This window comes from Rhea americana, unplaced genomic scaffold, assembly GCF_003343005.1.
Source record: "Rhea americana isolate MKP2758 unplaced genomic scaffold, rheAme1 scaffold_87, whole genome shotgun sequence".
Taxonomy (NCBI): Eukaryota; Metazoa; Chordata; class Aves; order Rheiformes; family Rheidae; genus Rhea; species Rhea americana.
The window spans coordinates 311,776-335,893 of record NW_028187055.1 but is presented as its reverse complement, the minus strand read 5'-3'; the positions used below and the strand labels follow the sequence as shown (position 1 = coordinate 335,893).

Here is a 24,118-nt window from a genome sequence, read left to right as displayed (position 1 = left end):
TAAAAACTGTATGTATGTTAATCACATTACCTCAGACATTATATCCTTCTAAGGATGGTTGTTCAAAAATTTTTCTACAGAAAACTGAACTACAGAAAGGTTAACTTTAAGATTGTCGAGAAAGGCACATTGTGTATTAGTGGCAAATTTCAGTCACTTTTCGTTATGTCATCTGCAGCTTTAACATTTTTTTCCAGATATATGTCAGTTATGATCACAATTATTACTAATAGATGATTGACTGTTTTGCAAGATTCTTCTCATTCTTAGACCTAGGACTGAGTGCCAGCTCTTTTCTTCAAATATCTTCTTGCAGTAAGGTGATGTAGAGGCATCTGTCCCTTAGCAATTTAGTTCAGCATTTCAGAGTTTCCAGATATTCTAAGTCCCTTTATTCAGACTCCTACCAAGTCTGAATGTCTTTCTSTACATATATAGAACATTATTTCCCCCATTTCAAAGGAAGAGTTAAATTATCAATATAAATATTATAAATACTGAATGGTATAGAAGTATTATGCTCTTATAAATTACCAATCTAGAAAAAAAAAAGTGGGAAATGGTTTGTTCTTTACCTCTTTTAGAAACACACTTGGTAAAACCACTGTACGGGTTAAGCATAGCTTCATGATACAGCCTAAACATCTTAATGTAGTCCAAACCATTGCACTGCATCTTGGCAAAAGTGCTCACTTCCTCAAGATGTGTTATATAGGATAGATCTGTGCTAAGCAGACTAGTACATCTTTAATGTACATATTAATCTTTCGGTGTTTCCTAATCATATCAAAAAATACAGAAGTTATAATTAAAGCTCAAGGAGATACTTACCTTCTCTTCAGGACTGTTGATGTTGACTCACCTGCCGAGCTTGATGTCAGGATTCCTGGAGCTCTTGCCACTTCCAGTAGCAACATTATTTTCATTCATGATGATCCACATACCTGTCTGTTGCAAACACTTAGTATAATTAGGAGAGCTCTTGTGGAATCTTGAATTTTTCCTTATCTCTAGGAACTGAGAAAGAAGTCACAATTTTAAATGCATACCCAGTTCTAAAAGAATTCTATCATGTTTATAAGTCACCTAAAATTGCTAGAAATGAAGGCATTTCCATGGTTTTTTTTTTAAACCTTTAAAAAGAAATGCTGCAATCCCTGATCAATGTCACTACTAGAAATAACATCACTGACTGCAAGTACATTTGTTTTTCTAATTGAAATTAATTATTTTCCCTCTGCAGGTGGTGTTGCACAGTAGCAAGGTAAAGAAAAATATAAAACATAAAAGTATCTATTTGGCCAACTGCAACATGAGACTGTGGTTCCTGAAGCGATGTGGCTCTTCCCTTTGCCTGCTCCAGTTCTGCGCATCTGAAGACTTCTTTCACAAAGATCTCTTCAGGGAATTTTCCCTACACAATTTTCTCTTTTACAACTAGAAATTTTGTGCTTAAAGGAAAAGAGGAATTTAGCCTTTTTTTTTTGAATGTCCATCAAAATATATACAAATAGTATCTTCCTTTGGCTTGTGTGACATCCAGGAATCCTAGAAGAATGGTCATGGTGCATGCACAGAATGGCTGTGGCAGATGTGTGCATTAGGTCTGCTGCAACTGAGCACTTGGCAGTGCTGCCATAGAGATTGAATGCATTCCTATCAATCACAGAGCACGTGCAACTAACTCTCGCACATCGGTGATGTTATGCTACTTGCAGAGGTACTACAGAGTTAGAGGCTCCTCACGCACCATTTGCACTTCCTCAGGTTTTCCAGATAATATGAGTGTTCTGGTCCTCTGCTGGGAATTCCAGATCTTCCTGCTGTCAGTACCTTTTGTGGCACGAGGGGACAACATACAGATAAACTGTCTCTGTCCACATAATCTTCTTCAAAGCCTTGCCTTCTACAAGTGTGTCTGCAGGAAACCTGGTTGTGTTTTGTCCAGGCAGGTTTTCCACAGGACACTGCTCTATCAGCTAAGGCTGGCCCAGGACTTCTCCTCATTTTTATCAGTGATTTGGAAAAAYCCATTCTCTACCTCCTGCTGCTTCAGCAAGGCATAGGCAGCAGGGACGAAGCAACGTCGTTATAAAAAGCGGTATGTTTCTGGGGTTATTATCCTGAAAAAAGGTCTTCCTTCACATTTAGGTTGATATAGTGTGTGAGTGGGCAGCCATGGAGTATTTTTTTGATTGTTCAACACTGGGGCAAGAAAAATTTCCAAAGTGTGTTTTGCTTTCCTGAACTCTGCTCAGAAAGTTGCTGCTCTCCACACAGTCTCTCCAAAACTCAGTTCCAGAGCCTTTTCATTACATTGTATCCTAAAGGAAAGCCCAGAGCAGAACAGAGTAGATGCTGTTCCTTTTCTTGCATTAGTAGGTTTTCTTCTTCATTAGCACTTTTGTCATTAATCATAACACATTCAGAGGAAAAAAGRTTATAGAAAATAAGAATGGAAAGTGTGCAAATAGGAGCAGCAAGGTACAACAACATTAAACCAGATTACTATTTAGTCAGCTCCTAGAACAGAGGAAAGGAATTTTTTTTCAGGCAGTACATCACCACAAAATATTTCTCTTTCAGGAATGCTGGCAATTTTGAATCAAAATTAATGTAGTGAATGGGAAATGACAGCCCTGGAGCACAATTAATTATATGTTTTAGGCACAGTTATGTGTGCTAGACCCATAATTTCTCTCAAGTTTCATTCTTCTATATATGAATTTGTCAAGTTGAGGTCCAAGTTACCTAACATGCTAAAAGAGAGAAGTACTATATTCTTAGTATTGTAAGAGGTTTCTGAATGTTCTCAGCCTTTGTCTTTACTGAGTTATAAAAACAAGTTTGTTTGTTGCTGTTTGCTATGTCTTTAGGTACTTCTGTTTTTTTTTTCTCCCTTTAGAGTTACCCTGAAGATTAACTTTCACTCYGTCACTCCGTTCAGTGGAGGTTTTGTTTTACACAGACCATTTTCCATCAGTGGTTATATTATAATTAGAGAAATAGTTGGATTATCATTAATTCCCAGAAAGGGATACTTTTCGCAGCTYTTCAAATCTCTTCCTTTGATACTTTCTGCTCTTCTAGGTTAGTAAAATGCAGGTTAGAGATAATGAGAAAGATAAGAAGATAGAATCTAGACATGAAAAATCTGTGCAGAGGCAAAAAGGCAGTGTTTAAGTAAAGGCCAAGAAATAAAGAGCTCAGMTTTCTAAGGAAAATTTATTTTACACAAGCAAAGCTTTCTGATGAGAAGTTTTGGGAAGCATTACAGTATTTTATTTAAGCAGATTGAAATATCTCCTGCACTGTAGGGTTTAAGGGTGCAGTACACAGATGTCTGGTGGGAAAGGCAAAGATATAGTTCATCCTGCTTTTGGATAGGGAAATGGACGAGGACCCACAGCATCCATGCCAGCCCTAACTTTCTGTGATTCTCTTCTTTTTGCTCTTCAAATAATGCAAAGACTCATTGCTGGATAGAGGAAAATGAAGAGAACTGAAGAAGATTATAGTAATCTCAGGCTCAGGAGACTCTGTTTATTACTCTCCAAGGATGAGCCTCATAACAATGAAGGATAAGTAATCAGAAGCCTTTTTTTTTTTTTTTTTTTTTTTCCCCTTTACCACCATTAGTCACTCATCAGAAGTCCCTAGGTGCTATTCAGAATAATGTCTTCTCCCCAGTGAGGAGCTTTTTTAAGGTTACAAAAAACTAATTCCTGGGATGAATTGTGTGGAAAGGTAGAGGAAGATGAAAAAGCTCTGCAAGTACAAAGGAAGTGGTAGACTTCATTTCAGATGCTTAGAATACTTCTGAGAGCATAAAGATTTCAACAACAGTCCTATTAGCTCTGGTGGTCAAATGCTTACCACAGTAAAGTTGTTTTCAGGCACTGAGGAGCAAGTCACCCACTGAGCTTCCTCCTATCCCTATGATTGCCAAGTTCCTCACATTTGTACTTGACTGTAAGTAGTATCATGTCATCATAGGTYAAGTACCTTCACCTGCAAGTTTTGTTCACTACTGTTTACCTGTTTGCGATCAATTTGGTTTAGAGTCTCCAACGTTTCCTATGCTCACCAGGGAAATTTCTACTTGTGTTTCTGATGGTTTGGGGACCAAGGACAAAGGAATGAAGACTCCTGTATGTACACTGTAAAGCAGGAGAAGTTCTGATGGCACAGTCGGGATGAGTATAGAAAGCCAGAACAAGGAACAAGACCATTCAGTGGTGCAAATCAGCAAGTGCATTTCACAGCAAGAAGTAATCACTCCTTCTGTACAGAGCAGACCATCAGTAGGTCCCTTGCAATTATTTTCTGCTGAAAATGGAYAAACTGCCTTAAGCCTAGATGGCTATAGATCTCCCTTGGTTTTATTTCTCTGTTTTCAGCCATACTCTCCCCTTTCTTTCACAGTATCTGCAGGATTCAGCAGGTAAGCAGAATCATATGGTGCAATCAGGTGTCAAAGTCAAGCCTGACAGCGGTTGTCACGTTCCTTTCCTCTTAACAAATGCACATTCTGCTACCACTCAGGCTGCTCAGTTGGAAATTAAAAAGTGCTTGATGAGTCTGAGGATGCCCAYGAATAAAGACACTATTGGATAATTAGGGTTGTTGAACAGCAAGAACAGCATGAGGACTCCAGTGATTCTCACTCAGTCGAAGACCAAGAGGGTCTAACMTATTTGTAGCCATCTGATAAGTAAGCATCATAAAAAATAGAAGACTTCATGCATCCTGTCAGAGAAATTAGAGTGATAAAACGTCTCTGGTGACACACAACAACTCTAGTATGACAGAAAAACACCTCTTGCAGTTGTTGAAGTGGCTCATATGAACACCACAAAGTCTACTATTATCTCCTGTGACTTGCAGGCCATATGAGCCAAGAACCTAGTGAACAGCAGATACCACTTTCTGAACTGCAGTAAAGTCTGCTGACTTTCCAATGCTGAACTTACTGGCAATGCAGTGTAAGAATTGATGGTTTCAACTTTACAAAGCTGCAGAGTTCCCCTTATTCMGTGGGTGCCTCATGTTGTTCGTTTAACTGGGCAAGGGGAAGGTGARGTCAGCATTTCTTTCCTCCACCTGAAGTTCTTCCTGCACCAGAATTTTTTTCATTCTTTCAGTGGAACCCTTTACTCTCCAGAGAGAGTTAAATTCTACACAAAGCAGGAGCCAGAAATTTTTTAGCTTTGGTTCACTCATCTTTACTGACTACTGAAAAAAACTCTAGCATAGGAAATTTCATTTGCGAGGAAGAGTGCCTGCATGTGCCTTCTCAATTGGCATCAACAAGGAAAGGGATTATGGCCAGGTGCAGATCAATATCTCTGGATGGTCATGCCAGCTTTATACTGCCAGCTAATCTGAACTTACWGGTTGATCTCATTTACAGCATCATGGGATATCACTCCTCTGTGGTAATTCACGTCATTTTCTAGGCCAGGCCTTCCTACCAAACAACAAATTCAATATATTTGAAAACCACACAAGATAGAGACAATAACAACTATTCATATCCTATCTGTTGCATATACATTTAAATTTCTTTTTCATCTCAATGGACAGCTTTTCATGTCAGACAGCATTTTGAGAGTGCAGTTATAAAGATACTACTAAAAGACTTTGCATTTTTAAAAAGGAAACTGGGTTTTCATATTGGTTAGCCACCAAAAAAGACAATAAAGTTTTTTGTTCAAYGGAGCTGTTGTTAAAGATCTTTGAAAATGCAAAAAACATTCTTTTTCATTACTAAATTTATTTCTATTAATGTAGTGACTGGTTACATTTTTTTATGATTAAATTTATTCCTGAATGGAAATGTTGCTGAGATAAAATATCAGTTCTGACTTTCTGCTTTGAGAGATGCCTATACTAACACTTCAGATGCCAAGAAAATAGATCATGGCACTCAAATGCTGCCTTTATAGAGCAGTGACAGGATTTTGGCATTCCAAATCAGACAGCAGTCAATAGATGATCTTTCAGTTGTCTCTTAGAACATCAACCCTTGGTATTTTCCTTGCTGAAGCCATGATAATCCTTCAAACTAGTGATTCTGCAACCCAGAAAATGATGAAAACCCAGAGCAAAAGTTTCAAATTGAACAAGTATCATAATTCTGAATGTACTTTGGGGTACTCCAACTGACAGAAATGGAAATTATACATGTTTATTCACTTGTGATYTCTTATCACTTAAATATTTCTCCTTAGAATCCTCGTGCTTTTTTACATTTTATTGAGGATATTGGAGAACAATGGACTTTCATCACAAGTACTTAATGTTTTAACACTAACAGAGGCATAAGTAATGTCACAGAGCAAGGTATATGTTCAAAGAATTTGGGAATACCACAAGAGTTTATACAATGTTAGTTAAAATGAATTTTTTTTGATGATTTTCCTAACATTCTGCAGAACACAACACATTTGGTACAGATTTATGCTCATTTTCACATTGTTCTTGGGTTTGGATGGTAAAAGACAAAGGGCTGTTTGGGCACATTTTGTGTCTGAAGAAGTGGGAGAGACTTATTGTAAATTTTACATTCAGCCATCAGATACATTCTACATGGTGTGCCGTCTCCTTGTTCTGTGGTTCTGGTACCTGAGCATGGAAAGTACAATGGATAGGGAATGGTTTCAGAACAGAACGACCTGATAACAAAATCAGTTGTCCATATGGTAAAAGAAGTTTCCAAAAATAACATGGATGGTAACGGGATGAAAAATCTGCTCTCACCAACAACTCTTGTAATAACTCCAAACAGATATAGTAAGCAAATCTCTGTTTTTTTGATGACTTTCGTGTAGCCATTACTTAGTTTTGGAAATCACAGTATGTGGCTGGAAGGGACCTTGAGATTGTCTAAGGCAGGATCAACGATGTCTACATTATAGTTAATGGATGTTTGTTCAACCTGTTTTTAGAAGCTTCTAGACAAGGAGTTTCCAAACCTCTGTTACATTTCAGCACTTTATTGTCCCCSACTTTTAACTTATGCCTATCATAAATCATCCTATCTATAAATTAGAACAGTTATACCCAGCCATCTTTAAACTTTGAGATATGCTGCTGGCCAAGTTAGGCAGATATTTGTTAGGTAAATTATTCCTCACACAGGATGTGGTTTTGGGGAGTGTTTCATCAATTGTAAAATGTAATTACTGTAGATGTACTCATAACCAAAAACTCATCACTATGCTAATCACACTATTCTTCTCAGTGTGGGTATTGCTGGCAACTTCAACCAAATATGGACTTGGAAACCTGAAACATCCTTCAGAACTGCATAGTTTTCTCAGTCCTGGACGTTGAAGCTAATTGTTCTTCCTCATTCCCTTGACCATCTTCAAATCATGATTTCCATAGCTGCCAAATCATGCACTTGCATGATAGTCAATATATTATTTGCATAATAATTAGTGTGAGGATACTCTCACCAATCCTTACAGCTAGCAAAACCAGATGTATTGTGATCCAAAATGAAATATGGAGCCAATATTGTTAGCAACTGAATTATTGACACCAAAATAAAATCTGAAAACAGCCTTTCCAAGCTGCCCAGCCCTGTAAGGAACTGACAGACGTATAATTTGAAAACATGATGTCAAATCTTCAACTGATGTAAACCGATGCAGGTCCACCAGAGATGAGAATTTGTTTTAGTGAGAGAAGGCTCTTCTTCAGGCCACGGAATGATATGGGTGTACAAGCAATATGTTTTTCTTATTCCACCACAGAATGTATGTAATATATCATTTAATCACTACATGGTTCAAATTCCCTGTCTGCTCTTGGGATAGCCGAGAACTACTGACCTACCTTGAAAATATGGTTCTTACTTCGCTCCCCATTTCCGTTTTTGGAGTTGAACTGATCTTTGCAGTTGATAAAGTTGCTGCTTTCATACGATTCTGGATAAAATTTGGCCACCTTTTTATTTCTGGCCTATGAGCCACACCAAATACTTGTGTCCCAGGGGGTTGCAAACATCTGAATATCATCTACTATGGAACATATGACCAGTATCACTTGCCAGCAATCTTCACAAAACAAGGTGTTTTTACTAAACAGAAGAAGATACTAGCGAAAAGATGACTTTAAAGCAATGTGCTTCCATGAATCATTATTGCATGAAGAACAGACAAAGTAAGTGGAAGTTTCCATCTAGCCCTGCAATTTTGGCCTTGCCTGGTTTTTGAACACGAACAGGAATACCGCTGACAATACATAACATCCAATAGCTATTGTATTTGTCCTTGAACATATATGTGAAAACTATTCACATCTTGATTATTACTTTTAGTGAATATGCATGCTAGTCAAGCTTTAGAGCATGTTTTTAGCTCGGAATGATGAAGTTTCATTATGCTTCCTTGTATTTTGTACCCACACTGAAGTGCCTCACAGTGTTACAGGCAACTCTTCTTTGAAGGCAGATATCTAACTACAGAATGCAGATGAGGAGACATTAAGGGTATCTAGGAAATCATAACAACCCACTTCCCCACAACTACCTCTAGTTGTGGGCCAGTGGAACGATGTTTTCATGGCACAGCAGCCCATGCAGCCACTGCTGGTGTTGATGGAAGGTAGGAAAGTGCCTTTTGACCCTTTCACACAAAGTAAACTTTACCACTAAGCCACGGTAGGTAGACAGGAATTGGAATGTYATTAAATGCTTGTGGGGTGACTTCAAAACTCTTCAGAGGCTCTGTTCCTGCCAGTATGGACTTTCATTTCAGAAAGATGAAGCCTARAATTATGTATCTTCCTTTGCAAAGCTGCAGTTTCCTATATATTTAAGAAACTGATCTTTTTATTTTTCTTGATATCATCAATGAAAGAAGAATATCCTCTTCCCCTCAAACATCTTACTAATGGTCATGAATTTGATGACACTTAGGAGCACAAGGGGGAATCCTATTGCAGAGTGGAAGAACGAGGTRCTGCTGGGACTTTGAGTGTTTGAATAAAAAAGTCTGTTCGTGTTCACTGATTTTCCCCTTTTCCTGCTGCCTCCTTTCTAGACTTCTGATCTCCTGTCTCTGATGCATGAATTTAGATCCCAGGATCAACTTCTAACTTGTGAGGCTAGAATTCAGGTTAATTTTCTGCTTTACCATAAGCTTCCTACATGTCTTCCTGCATATTACTTTCTCTCTTCTTGGGCCCTCAAAGAGATAAAAGTAATGACAAYTCTTTCTTCAATCATGTTTACATTCAAGGAATTATTCTCTGCAGCACTTACTGCATTGTGATCTAAGGCATCTGAWACAATGCGGCCTTTCCCTTAGAGAATATTCCTATGTCTATTATCACAAAAAACAACACTAGTAACAAAGACTCAACTGAAAAAAAAAAAAACAGGACTCACAAAAGGAGCACAAGTACATTCCTCATACTTCCAGTTCATAAGATGACATTTACCTAGATTTACATATAAATAAATTAATAAAGCCACAGCTGCTTCTAGCATAAACCTTTTATATAGCTCAGAATAACACAAAGGCAGATCCAGGACACATCACTGGAGAGAAAGTGGTACAGTTTTCAGTTCATATGTATATTTATTGTAAATGAGTATCTCCTGCAACTGTTGCTGCAGAAAAGGAAATTATCAAAGGCAGATCTCCTCTGTGCAAAGGATTTGCTACAGCTACAGAATGTGGATAAGCAAAAGCACCTTTTTGTTGACCAGGACCCAGATGGCTAGGAGTCAAAAAATATGGGGCATGGCTACTCYGTTTTTACTAGCAATTACTGAAAATTGTTACAGACTACTTCTCTTACACAGCAGGGTACCAGCTCCACCTTTGCAAGGACAGTCAGGTGCTGCTCTACACTTCRTGTCTGGGCTGGAGAACTGTAAGAGATACAGGAGTGTATGTAGGACTTGAGGAAACAGAATATTCCTCAAATCCAACAAGATTCAGGCAAAACTTACTCATAGTGTTAATACAGGTCAAAATCTGCCATTCAAGGAGTGTCCAACTCCTGGTTCTAAGCTAAACTGTCTACAGTGAATTACTTTGAAACACAAGCTGGCTGTTAAAGGATTAAGAATGCATTGGAGATTACTCCTGATTTCCATCTAAGTGTTTCTTACAATGCTAGAAAATAGCCGTGCTTTTAAGGGGAGCAGAGCTTRCCAAAGAAAAGAATAGTATTGGTGGGATTGTGCCTAATAAAGAATAAGAAAGGGTGGTTGGCCATGAACACCTCAGTGAAGGGAAGAGATCTTCTTACAATGACAGCTCCTGTAGCACCTGCTGCTACAGTGCCTTCCTCATTGACTTCTAAGTAGGTCTTGTGGACAACCTTTGACAGAAACAGACCTTTTGCAAATGACATTGCAGAAAGATCAGCTTTTGATTCAAGGAAGACATCAGTCATCCCCATCGCTTGTAAGAACAAGTTGAGGTCAAAGCTGCCTTCAAGCTTGAATYGTGGGAGGTACACTTCCACAGTTCCCTCATGCATGTATTCAGAAGAGGCCCACAGCACTAACTTTTCGTACGTCATTGCCCTTTCAATCTAGAAGATGAAAAAAGAGCTTAAATTAGGTGGAGAGCTTTGGAAAGTTATGATCTTTATCCAGCTTTAACTAGTTGGTTGTCTAACCAACTTTCACACCAACTCAACCATAGTCTATGATAGCCTTACCTGTTCCAGACCATTGGTAGATCCATCAGCCATGTCATCTGGCAGCAGGATAATCATACTCAGTGACTTTTGAACATATGGGAGTTCAATGATCTGAACACCAATCTCTTCAATGTAGCCTAATTTAAACTTGCCTTTCTGATACATCATCTGCACAGGTTTGCTCTCATTCTATTTAAAAGAAAATGATATATTCAGCTAAGCAATACAGCTCTTATGTTTAAACTTCAGATATAATATCAGTAGTCAGGGTTTGCAGTAGTAATTATTATTAGGCTAAACTTTTTTTTTATTTTGTTGGGTTTTTTTTATTTTGTTATCTACAGTGACACACAACGTCAGCTTTGCCATACATAAATGAAGAGGCTAATACTCTGATAAAACCCAATTTCCCTGTAACTAAACATCTGGTGAAGTGGTTTAATAGTGTTGCACTTTCAAATAGGCTGCTATTTGCTAGATTTGAAAGCCTCTGCACATATGCCAGTAGGCTAGTTTGGACTGGCATACAGAAAAGATGACACTGCAAGAATCAGACTGCTGAGTCGCAGTGTAGTGTCAAACTCTATATTTCTTCCTTCTTCAGAACTGAATTAAATGAAAGCAAATGTTCTTAACTGTCTTTTTTGATAGTATCTATTAGACTTAAATGCCACAAAGAATACTTGGGAGAATGTGCTTGTTAAAGATTTAACTTTGGAAGCCCATTGACAACACCTTAGTGAAATAATGAAGAGAATAACCTTATGGTAGAAAAAAAGAGCTAAAAATTAAATATATTTAAAACAAATGTTCAATCTTTCAAATTCTTTAAATAAATAAAAAATACTCTGAGGCTATACTCCAGCATTGATATATTTTCAGTCATCAAAGCAAAACTGCGTTTTTGCAACTTATGTCTTGTGCATTTTTCAGTAAAGATTATGCTTTTCTGTGAAAATCTTCTATCTTTAGTCAGTATGAGAAACAGGTTAACTTTGAAGTGCACCCATATCTCATTCACAGAGCAGGTGAAACCCCTGGGCATTGTGCCTCTGTGTTACACTTGCTGCAATATGTGCTACATACAATATGCAATACTGCAATATATGCTACAGTATGTGGAACAAATAACGTTAAGATGTATAGAATGCAGATGTACCTGATTCAGTCTAAAATCTCTCTCTACTGTATTTTTCTCCTCRAATTTGTGTTCCCAAGATGCTTTGAAGTAGATTACATTCACCAGCACCAGCACTGCACGTGAATCGATCACACCAGGGGCAAAGAGTTCCTTGATTTTACCTAAAGGAAAATTTCAGAGAGTACATGTCAGCTATTCATAATATTCAGGATTGAATCTCAATTATCTGTCTTTGAACCTTGTTGGGGGAAACTTAGAAATCCAATTCTTTGTTTATTCAAAGGGCATGGATAACGTAGGCAACCAAATGGGGTATATTCCTCTACATTGCTACTAGTCTGTTTTAGAGGGGAAGGTGGCATTGCTGAACTGGCCATCAGTGATGATACCTATGTGCTGGGTGACATTCACCACTGGAGAAGGAGCCAGCACGGTTAATCACATCCTTCTGTTTACATGAGGGCATCCTTCAGTTTACACGAGTGCATCCTTCAGTTTACACCGAGTGCAGCAGTTAATAGGCTGCAGAGATTTTGACTTTCATCGTGGAGGTTGAAATAGGAGCTGACAGGTCCACAGGCCTTGTGCTGATGCTCAGAGCAGTGATTGCTCCTCGCACTATGCGAGGTGGCCTTCAATCCTGGGCTCCTCTGGGAGCCASATGGGTTTAGCAGCTCTTTCCCACACCAGTCACAGGCTACTCTGTCAGTACAAGCATAGATTTGGTCAGGCAACGGGCAACTTAGAAATTACAGAAGGCTGAAAATATCTTTAGCTGTCCCCTGATAATTTCTATTTTATGTCCACACAGAAGATTTAGAAATTTATCATCCAATTGATGCTTCAGCTTTGGCAAAACCAGAGGAAAGTGGCATATATCATGTTTACYCTAATCAGTAAGAGCCTGTGGCCCCTACCAGCTTGTTAAGGGGAGGAGTTGGTTGTCTGTTACTTGTGACAGTGCATCTTGCCAGCTGCCACATCCCTCATCTTTGTGGGTATTACTCTACTAATAACCAGGTTCTTGGTCATCTTCCTTCCCTCACAGGCTTTTCCCAGTCTCTCAGTGACACTCACAGCTTCTATCCTCTGGAACCTTGTACCAGATATTTGTGGAAGCAGTGGGTATTTGCAGAAGCAAATGAAGGCATCTGAGACTCTGTTCAGGCCTTACAGGTATTATTGCGGGTATCATGCTGGACATAAAGGTAGCAATATCAAAGTACTTGACAACAAATATACTTTTAATTCAGAAATAGTTTGACTGACAACTTACTCTAATATTTCATTTCAATTATGAATGGGAAAATAAATTGTCTTTAAAGGATACAGGATTGAATGCTCAGAAAAGGGAACAAATCTTTGCTTTTCCTACCCTGGAATTTGTTTTGTTGGTGTAGTGGGAAAAGGCAATGATAGTTGGCTGTGATTTTCTTTTGTTTTGTTTTACCTTGTGTCTCACTTTCAACCCAAGAGTTAATTTTTTCTCTGGTCGCTTCAAGAGCATTTTGAAAGTCAACTGTTTGCAGTATTGTTCCATACAGTTCCTTAGCGCACATCAAATATTGCTGTAAAGTAAAATAAATATTATGAATTTAGTCTATTCTGCAAAATAGTTATCCTCTTTTAAAGAAATCAGTCATTCAGAACCATTTTGGAAATGATGAGGGTCTTATTGGCCACTTAAGGTAGAGTTCAGCATTGGAAACATCAGCTACCAGAAGTTTATGCAGAGTCTTTGAAGAAGAACTAGTTACTCTATTGCATAAGCCAAAAAAGTTAATAAAAAGAAAGCTACAAGAAAGTGTCTTTCCATGGAAAACTGCATAGCCAAAGGCCAGATACAAGTAAATAAATAGAGTAGATGCAAGCGTTGTTAAGTATCCAAATCATTCAACAGAAATAACAGACAGCAAAGTGAAAGTGTGACTAGTAAGATACTCATGCTAACAGAGTTTAGAGACAGCTCTTGCATTCAGTAAGACAGAAATAAAAGTTCAGTCAAGAAGTCCTACACAGGAAGCTATGTAATAATTTACAYGCTAAACCCCTTCTAAGCTTCCCACTGTCCCAGCCATTCCASTCGCAAGCTGACCAGTAACTCACAGGCAGCTGGGTAGGCCAGTTTTGGCTGCAGTAACACCAGTTACYGAGTGTAGGTGTATGCCAAAAGGGAAAAGTCTCCTGCTCTGTCTTTGCGCTGCAGCCACTGCTCTCCACAATGGTTTATTTATAAATGAATGAATGAATTAAAAGCTGATACCCTTGTCTTATTCTCATGAGCCCCAGGAGACAAGGCTACAAGGAAGATACAAAGTGCTCTAAAACATGCACGAGGGGGCAACAGTGAGGCTTGCAATCACGGGAGGGCTAGAGGGCCCAGCCACAGCACTTAGCAGATATGACTAACTTACCTGCCGGAATTCAAATTCCTGTTGCACAAACAGATTGTTGGCCAGGCTCAGAATATATCTTTTGTCAAGGTTTTGTAGTTGTAGAAGCAGTGCATGGAACTCTTCATGGTGAGTTTCCCCATCTGTGCTACACTATGAACATTAACAAGCCAAAAAAAAAAAAAATCCTTCAATATAGCATTGGTTGTTAGTTTGCATCCTAATTAATTACATTTACTGATTTTTAAATTCAGCTAACCTAAGCTTTAGCCTGATTCTCCTTCAGACAAGGACCAAGTTTTCCCCAAAGTTAATATCAAAGCTTCTCATGCCTCATATGATGCATTTCCCAATGGATGAACTCWGTGTGGGTGAGCATTGACTCCCTCCAGTGGCAGACTCCAGTGCTATGTAACCCTGGTTACCTACCTTGCAGGGCAGAGAAGGCTCCTGTACTACCCAYTGCAAGGACATACCCGTGAGAAGTGAGGCTGTCTTTCCAGGCTTTGTTCCACCTCAGTTGCTGGGGCTGTGCTCTCAGGCATGGATCCAAGGCTCACTCTTTCGGTAGCTTTCCTCAAGTGAAGCACCTGCAGTTAAAGATGTCAGCAATTGTGGCAATTTTAAGTGGGATAAAAGGCTTTTCCTTGTTTAAAAGATTTGATATACTGTCCTGGAAAAATGGCCAAGATCTTTAAAAGAAATGTTTTCAACTTCAGTCAAGCTGAAAAGTCAAACTTGAAAGTATTCATATATTCATGTTCAAATTTACATTCATAYATTAGGGAACAAGAAGAACTTAGGTTTAATCCCTCAAAACACTAGTCTCCACTAACTTAAAATACGTTTGATTTGTATTTCTGTTACTACAGTTAGCTTATATTTCAAAATGAAAAGTTGCCTCAGGTAACTTGCTTTGAGAACATGAAAATTGGCCTTTGGCAATAATTCTTTATCTCAGCTCTGGAGAAGGATCAAAACCACAGTGATTTTGATGGAAATCAGTCCGTATTTCTGATGTGCAAACACTGAGCTGAATAATTTCCMGCAGCTTCTCCATAACAATAATTTTGAAGCATACGAAGTGTTAATCTTTTTGTTCGCAAGTCTGGATTCCCACCACTTTCCCAAACTACACAACAGTCCCTGGGAATCTCATAAGGAAACCATGTCTGAGGGTAACCCAGCAGTCAGACTGTGCATGTGGCAATGTTAGGATGTCATGAATGAAGAGCTACCAGCATTTAGCCAGAGCCACTGTGAGTGAATCTTCATGTGTGAACACTCTTGATCTGCAATGACAGTGATGGTTTCCCAGCTACTGACAAGAACCTATACCTGAAGATCATTGGTCTTTCATTGTTCATGGGAACATTAAAAAAATTACAGAAAGAAGAACTTGCACTAGTGTGCAAGACAGGTCTGGGGTTAAAAGGGGTGGCTTTTTGCATCCCATCCTGCCCCCTTGGGTCTCCAGGAACTCCTCTTGTGAGACATTTTGACACTTGAATGTCATAAGATGATAAATGAGCTAACACTTCCTGCCATCCAGTTGCAATCATTTCAGGTTTCTGCATCTCTTCCCACTACCTACCCACACTTTCAGGATTCCCATTGCAACCACAAGAGAAAAACCTGACTTTCCTTTTGAAACAAAGTCTGATATTCCGGCAGCAGGCTGGGGGAACGCCAGAGTGCCCTGCCTGTCACCTCCTGCCACTCAGCTCTTGCTSCACATTCTTGAGTCTGAATAGGGACATGAGGCAATTCGTGCAAGCAGATGGCAAGGATGGTAATGCAGCAAGACATGCTTTACAGGCAGCACTGAATACAAAAGTATTCAGGCCTGTTTCCTACACATCTTGCACACATGTTGTGCTATGATGCTCAACACTTGCCTTAACGGAATAGCAAGCTATGTGAAGGCATCTCCACATTTCATTAATACTCACTTTTTCTATCTGAGCAGCACTGTTGTGCTTTGCACCCAACTCGACCAGGGCCAGGGCAATAGAGATGCTCATCGGAGAGAAGATGATATTCGTGCCCTCTGCGTTTTTGTTGCATTCTTTATAAAGGCCAAGACAAAACTCAGTGATCGATCTAGAAATGGAGGCCATTGTAAAGAGAGTAGCTAACTGAGAACGAAAAAGAAAAAACAGGAGATGTAATGCAGTTCATAGCCTAGCAAGGTCACACTGAGATTGTTCCACAACGGGTTGCTAAATTACACAAATTTGATAAGTTCTGGGAGTTAAAGCAGCCAACCTTGCACACAAATCTGTGTTCCATGCTCCATGGTGGGAGCAAGGACACAGCAGTGTGTGGAGAAGGGATCCACATTCACATCATATGTTGAATTACTCAGAAAGGACTATTTTTCTGTCTTATCCCATAAGGTATCTTAGTTCTTCTGTATGAGAGAGGTGATGGTATTGAAACAAAATTCACATTTTCCTCCTCCAGACTGTATTAGGACATAGTGATTTGACATTTACAATTATACCAAGTCTCTCCTCTTATAAAAAGGTATGATTAGTTACAGGGTTACAAACTAAACAGGCACATAACCATGTCTGGTAGCCTGAGTTCTGATCTGAGGGATTCAAATGATAGATTTTAAAAAAATAAAATCACTATCAATTAAATGTTTTTTCCATATGAATAAAGGTTCATTAACAGCTGTGGAAACTGTACTACAAATGGAAACACGAACAATTTGTAATATACTTTTTCTCTCCTCATGTGCCTTCCAGAAACCACGGATACAGAGGGGATAAACAATTGTGTTTCCAAGCAAAGCAATAGCTCAATAGCCCTAAAAAAAAAAAAAAAAAAAAAAAAAAAAAAAAAAAAAAAGCTGTAGATTCCTTTTTGGTGATATGATAGCAAGATCTGTGTGACTGCTTTTTTCCCATGCTAGACATACCACAGCCTGATACTTTTCCTATAGGTCATTTATGTTAAATCCATTCTGTTAAAGACCAATTTGAGATCAAGTTCCAATTCAGACCATGCAGGTAGAAAGCTGTCTGAAGAAAAGTTTTTAGGAAATCCTTACCTGTTCTTTCGGGAAGGAGTTGCAAAGCTGCAATACGATAACGCTGGGAGAACATGAGCTTTTTAGAAATATTATACTAGAAAAAAAATCACTTTTTATGTCAAATAAATGATATCTTTGACAGCACACCATAAAAATGCCAAAAAARCAAAGCACACAGTTTTGCCTTCTTGCAGACACCGAGACAAATAGCTCTGTCTTTTGTGCTGGAATGATAATTTATTTAGGAATAAGTACACAGCCACGGTATAGAAAGAAGGCCCCTATGTCTCCTGCAGGACCAGAAGGCTGCAGGTGGGGAGAGGCTGGTGAGATCCAGTAGATGAAAGCCAAACTCCAGGACTTTACATCAGTAGAGCCATTGTATGGCTGGTTGGTGTCCAGCAGCCATTTTGAGAGGGATGTAGGGCCRCTGAGGAGCTGGAAGTTTTCTTGGGAAGGATGCTGCCATCAGAAGCTCCCATCCCCTCCTAGCCAAGGTTTCCTGCTGCACCCACTCTCCCACTGAGGCCCTGGATCTTCKATGGGTCACGGAGTGCTCCCCTCTCAGTGAGCCTGCCTTCACAGATTTTTCTTAACCCCAAGATCTACTCAAACTGGCCCATCTTTTCCTCAGAGATGCAGAGCACTTGCTTTCTCTCCCTCAGCCATGAGCCAGATATGAACTTTGCATTCACAGTTGGGGCACAGGCACCAGAAGATGTTACCGTGGCATAACTATTTACTGAGGCTCAGCTGAGATACAGCAATTAGCTGTGCAAACCATCTTAGCCTGCAGCAAGTGCCTGATAATTAATGGAAATGAACTCAGCATACAAAAAAAATAGGCTAAGTCACTAAGTCACTAAGATTACCCCACTGGCTTGGAAGAGCTGAAGGGCACAGCAATAATCACTGCTTGATCATCTTTCTAGCTGATGATCTGTGGAAAAAAGCTGTRATACTGAAATCAAAAGTTCGTATTTGTTTCATAATGAGGCATTTGTTTGAGTCCAGAGATACTTCATATGGAGATCTAACGTAAATGAACAAAACAAAGGAGATATACTCAAAAGGTAATTTAAACAAACAAATTAAAGATGAATTGTATCTTATTAAGTCTGAAAATAGTTGTTCTAGAATAATAGATCTGTTGTTCATGTCTCTGTATGATATACTATTTTCATTTTGCTTTCATTAATGCAATCATCCTGCCAATAAGAAAAAGACATTGCACTAAACAACCATTTTTCTTTGTTTCCACTTTCATTAAGATTTATAATTTTCCATAACCACTTTAGTGCTGAACTTTGTATTGCTCCACTTTCACAGCTTGTGAAGGATGTAGAATGAATCTAGGAAGATCATTTTCTGCGAATTTAGGTCATGAGGCTTATTCTAGGTGTGTCCAGATCTCAAAAGGAGTCAAGGAGAAAAAAAAGAGTGAAGAAACTTCCCCAGCAAGAAGGAGGCATCTCCACCTCACCCTGCAGGGGCAGAACTGGCTGCCAAGGGAGTGCCTAGACCTGAAACAGGTTTTAAAAGGGAGTGTCTGGAGCACAGAAGTGCCATTCCTTTAGAAAAGAAGCAGACTGTCCTCAGTGTGACACGGAGGTGCAAACCTTAAGGWTGACTCTACGGCTTTCTGAGTTTGAACTAGTTAGAGGGCTGCCTTAGAAATCCAAAGCTACAGTGGAAGTAATGGACGTGTGTCGGAGGAGGAACTTTCTTATTGGAAAGAGAAAGGATTTAGTAAGCTTTCTTAATCTAAATTCGACAGCCAGAAATCTGTAAATAATTCTGTGTTGTGTGCACATTCTGTGTAAGTATTCACCAGGGAGAGTGGTACTGTTACTGGGAGGGCAGTGGAGATCAGAGAACATCTGGATACTAAAGAACAAATTGAAATACTACTTTTAAAAGATCTTGGAGTGGAAACAACAGCAAATAAGATCAAAAGAAGTATTTATGAAAGGTCATAGGAGCCATTTTGTGCTAGCCAAAATATTTGCATAGAACATTAGCAATAGTGCTGAGACAGCAAGGAAGGCTACAGCTTTACAGCTGCTGAAGTGAGATTCATCATGGGTCAGTAGCATCTGGTGGATGGAAATTGCTGCTGATATATGCGAGAAGAGGAAGGAGGTATTCAGGAAAAAAGCTGCCCTCAGAAGAAACCGCATAGCAGAAACGTTTTAACGACAAACTTATTCCATGGCTCAGTGACTATTCACATTCATTTGTATCTTTATAGTTTGTTTTAGGCTAGAGGTAGATGATATTGAAGCAGAAACTCTCAGAGAATAGAAAGCTGTACTCAAAGCTATTACAAACAATAAGAGTAATAGATTATATCATGTAGTCAGTAGGAAGAGGGAATAAATAACGTGCAGATCCTAGGAGMGTTGTAGCCTTGTTTTTGAATGTGATGTTGTATTTAATAAAAGGTTAAACAAGAAGTAACCTGTTTTCTCTGATGCCTCATGATAATTCACATTGCATAAATTTTATTTATTCAGTGTGTCTCCCATTAAGGTGTTTTAATACACCTTTATTTCTCATAAACAAAGGAAGAGGGAATTGGCCACAACATATGCCTATCCTAGAAAAGGAGTACATTAGAGATAATACAGTCTCCTCACTTGAAAAAATCTATGATGGGATGAAGTGACGTTTTTTTCGTGGCCTTTCATACAAAAAGACATTTTCAAATRTATCCGTGTTGATTTAGAATGAAAAAGAAAATAGCATAAACGTAAAACATAATTTCCCACAACATAAAAATTCTAATAATTCCCATGTGATGCAAAACATTTCCAAAGTAATATTCTTTAAATTAAAAACCAGTACATTTTGGTACAAAATAATTTTCAAGAGAAGTTTCTTCAAGTTTGTTTTCCAAAAAACTTAGCCTCTCACGATGCCACTGTTATGATGGAGAGGGCTTTTCTGGGTGCTTTTATTATTTTGCATCAATACCTTCAGGATGTATCTTTTCTACTTCTTTCTAGGACAGTTATTCCTGCTTAAACAGCCAAGATGTACACTGGCCTGTTTTGGGCTGTATACTGGCAACTCATTTGTTGTACCGCTGTGTAGCCAGCTTTAAACATTGCTGCCAAATCCAAAAGYTGACATGTTTGTAGTGAAGACTAGTTTCCCCAGACAAAACAGATTCCAAAATATACTCCACCCTCCTTATTTCATAAAGTCAMTGTTTATTAACATAAACAATCCTGGCAGCAGGGATCTGGATACATGGGAAAAGCCCAAGTATCCAGTCAAAGAATTGCAAGCCCTCTGTCTGCACTAGTGAATAGAGTTGTTGTTTTTTCTTTTCTCCACATCGTGAAAACCTGCTAAAGGCAAATTAACCTACATCTCCCACTTTTGGGGTGRCCTTGCCAGTGTCATCGCACCATCATTTCACGTGAATCCCATTTCTACCAGAGTAGGTAGGGATGCTCTGAAACAGCCTGTCCTGTAGCCCTTCTGGAGGCATAGGCTGAAAAGCATTGACTTTCTGGCATAAGTCACTGAGCTGGTCTGTGCTGTGAGAAGCAGAGCTTTCTGAACGGGCAGAGAAGCGCCAGGGAAATTTCAGATTCAAAAGTCTGTGAAATTTAGGCAGATATCTTTAGATTCACAGCTTTGGGTATGTGTCCTAAATTCTCATCCAAGTCCCACTGAAGACCAGTGCACTTTGTGTTAGCTCTTAAGTCATTTAATTTTTAACAGTGGTTTTTGCTGCCTGCAAACCAAAAAATATCTCCCTCTCTTTCCCAGTCTGTAAGCATGATGTTTTCTTTACCAATATGTGGAGTCCTTTGGATCTGTCAAAAAAATCACAAGTTACTTTTGAAAAAAAGAATTGTTTACCTTCTGGCCTGAAGAGGTTAAATGAAGAGTACAACAGCTGAGCTCTGGAGCACGTTCTCGGGAATACTGTATTTACAAATCTCCCACTCTTCTGTGGGAAAGTTCAGCCTCTAACCAACTGTTGATGGTAGCATTATGTTGTAATTTAATGCAAATGTCATCAGCGTGTAATTTCCTGCAGAAGATGGGGGAAACCTTTATCCAGCAATATGCTAAGAGCATTTCTCTCTGAACTGTCCAACGAGTTTGGCAGGCTATTGACAACATCTCCTGCTTGTAATGCCAAGTTACCCTGGCATTTAAACTGGTCTTTAATCCTGCAAATGCATAGCTGCACTGCTCTGTGTAGTCCCTTTTGCACTTAGTGGGGTTTGGCCTGGACGCAGGGGTGCGCAGAGTTCACTCCAGGATTCAGAGAAACCTCGTTTGAAGSTGAGTTTGCTTGCAGTGGTAGAGGAAATGAATGATAATGTGAGTTTTTATGTTGCCTACAGCCATTTCTCTCTCTTGGGTAAGGAGTGAGCTTAAAGTGTATCGAAGGATTTTAATTAGAGAAGGAAGAAGATTTCCTTGGACTGTAGCAGAAATCCCCAGCCAGGGGGTATTCTTTTAAATCTTTAGAATTAACAATAAATGGAGACTAAGAGTAGCTCATCACATAGGTTATACCCCAACATGCAGTGTGGTAGAGGTAAAGAGTTGGGAAGTAAGAAAATGCACCAACACAGTATTTCATACCCTTAATCAGCACTACTGAGCTCAGGCACAACAACAGGTTATTTTAGCTGAACTCAGTGGTCAAGATAGACACCTCTTGGCCTGCATTTGGCTTTGCAGCCTTGGGAACTCTGTCCTTTTCTCATACTCTGCTTTCTTCCTGTTAAGCACAACACTGGCTTTGGGTTCATGGGATGTTTACAATATTGTTCATGGTGAGGGGAGAAAGGAGAAAAAAAGGTCTCCCAGTACTATCTTGCCCTTCCCACACTTTGGCTGTACAAAGTATTTTGCAAGTTTCAGAACCAACTTGCTTCTTCCCTATATACAATTTTTGCTGTTACAGCACACTAAGATACCTCACTTCTATTCTACAAAATGTTGGAAGCAAGAAACGGGCATCGACAGTGCAGTGAGCAAGTGATTAGTTCACTAAACAGACATGGCCCTCTTTTTTTCCATCAGGCCAGGTGGAMGGCGAGGTGGAGCAACTTGGCAATCGGAGCAAGTCTTCAGCTATGCTCGCTTTCTCCATGGTAGGCACCATCTTTCAACGTATAAGTGTTCCTACACACAAGCTCCCACACACGTTTTCCCATGTCCTCCTATGGCAGTTCTTGCTCAAGGCCCAGAGGCCGGAATGGGTGGAATTACAACAATAGACTATAACAGCATTTCTCATACCAGCAGGAACCTCACTGACACTTTTCTTTCACACTGTGCAAGATTAATGGGTTTCATATTAAGACTTCTAAATTTCCACAGGACCATAAGGGCAATGGAACTGGTACACCTGAGACCAATTTCTGAACAAAATGAGGACTACAGTGTAGCCTCCTTTTTTGGCTATATGAATATATTAAAAGCACATGAAAGTGATCAGCTGGTTCCAGGAACTCATGTAGATGGATTAAATTACAGCTTCACCTGCAGCTGCACCTTCTGGTCCACCACAGGCTATATGACCACCACTTTATCTCCTAGCTCATCTGGTTTCCTTCCACACTTTTCTCCTTAACACCAGATCGTAGCATAAGTCTGATATCTTATCTGAACTCATTTACTAGGCATTAGAGTATTAGATARTATAATACAACATCAAAATGCCTTTAATTCATTATAGTTAGGAGTTTAGAAAAGCATAGTTAAATGTTAGATAGACCAGTCTGRGCTTGCTAATAGAAAATAAGAAATATTGACAAAGTGTACTGGCAGAGAGGCAGAAGTGAAAGATGAAMCAGAACTTTCCATGAGCAAGTTTTTTTGTTTATAAATGACCAATAAATAGGTTTGTTTGCCTTCCATAGACTAAGACAGTTTCGTATCTGTAATATCTGCTTGCCTTGCAYTGGCTAGGATATTTTGGCATTAGTCAGGAGGTGAAAAAGATGAGCCCCACCCTGAGGCAATGTTACTCTGCTTTCATGGAATAATCTTTCCTGGCAAAGGTACTGACAGGGAACTCTGCTTGCTCACATGAAGTTGTGCAACTCTGCTAACTTTAGCATTTAAAAAGAGCAYGAGCTTCACTGAATAAAGACTCATTTGTGGACTGGAATATTTTCAGACTCAGAAAAATGTGGAGAGAGTGATATTTGGGCTTTTCTCCTTCAGAAAGTCTCATCCAGGTGGAAAAAGWGGAATTAGGCAATCTGTCAGAAATTTCAAGCAGCCTAGTAGACCAACAAAGTAACAGAAATATGTCTGATAAGTCCTGCTGTGTTTCTGGGATTACTGGACCAGGAGTCACTGCTCAAACACAAACAAACTGTACAGAATACAAGAAACTAGTCCACCTTGCCTACATACGGATTCACTATGCAGCTGCTGGTCAGGCATCAACCCCTTGTGTAGAYAGCCTGACCCACCTGCTACAGGAGAACCATACTAGAAACCATAGCGATCACAGCTCCAGATAGTTCTGACTCAAGCCTCCAAAACTGATYAAAGAAAAGAGCATTTAAAACATTATCTGGTCATCTATGTCCCACTGCGTTGAGTGATGTTGTACAGTTGTCACTGAAACTACTGAGCTGGTAGAGCTCTTCACAAGGAATTCCTTGTCAGACAGGATGGACTGCAAAATAATTGTATTTTAAATTCTTCTCATGCCCTCTATCCATGTAACACTTGATGAATATCAGTTTAGATCCCCAGAGGTCTGTAGGGACCCACCTTCCACTGTTTTTGGTGGTAGTTAGTCCTTTAAAGACTGGGTGAGTGCCTCCAGATAACCCTTTGATATTAAAATGTGCTAGAACCCATCAAAGGCACACA

General features: G+C 39.3%; 1 protein-coding gene across 1 annotated transcript; it reads right to left on the bottom strand.

The window, feature by feature from the left end:
* Positions 1–10,155: 10,155 nt before the first annotated feature.
* On the bottom strand, positions 10,156–21,401 carry SERPINB12 (serpin family B member 12). Its single transcript, XM_085323747.1, has 8 exons — positions 21,125–21,401; positions 16,158–16,339; positions 14,682–14,795; positions 14,227–14,358; positions 13,263–13,380; positions 11,831–11,973; positions 10,690–10,860; positions 10,156–10,560 (listed from the first exon to the last, which is right to left on the bottom strand). Exons 2-8 carry the CDS (start codon positions 16,323–16,325, stop codon positions 10,156–10,158), a joined length of 1,251 nt encoding a protein of 416 aa, XP_085179873.1. The 5' UTR covers positions 16,326–16,339; positions 21,125–21,401.
* Positions 21,402–24,118: the final 2,717 nt, after the last annotated feature.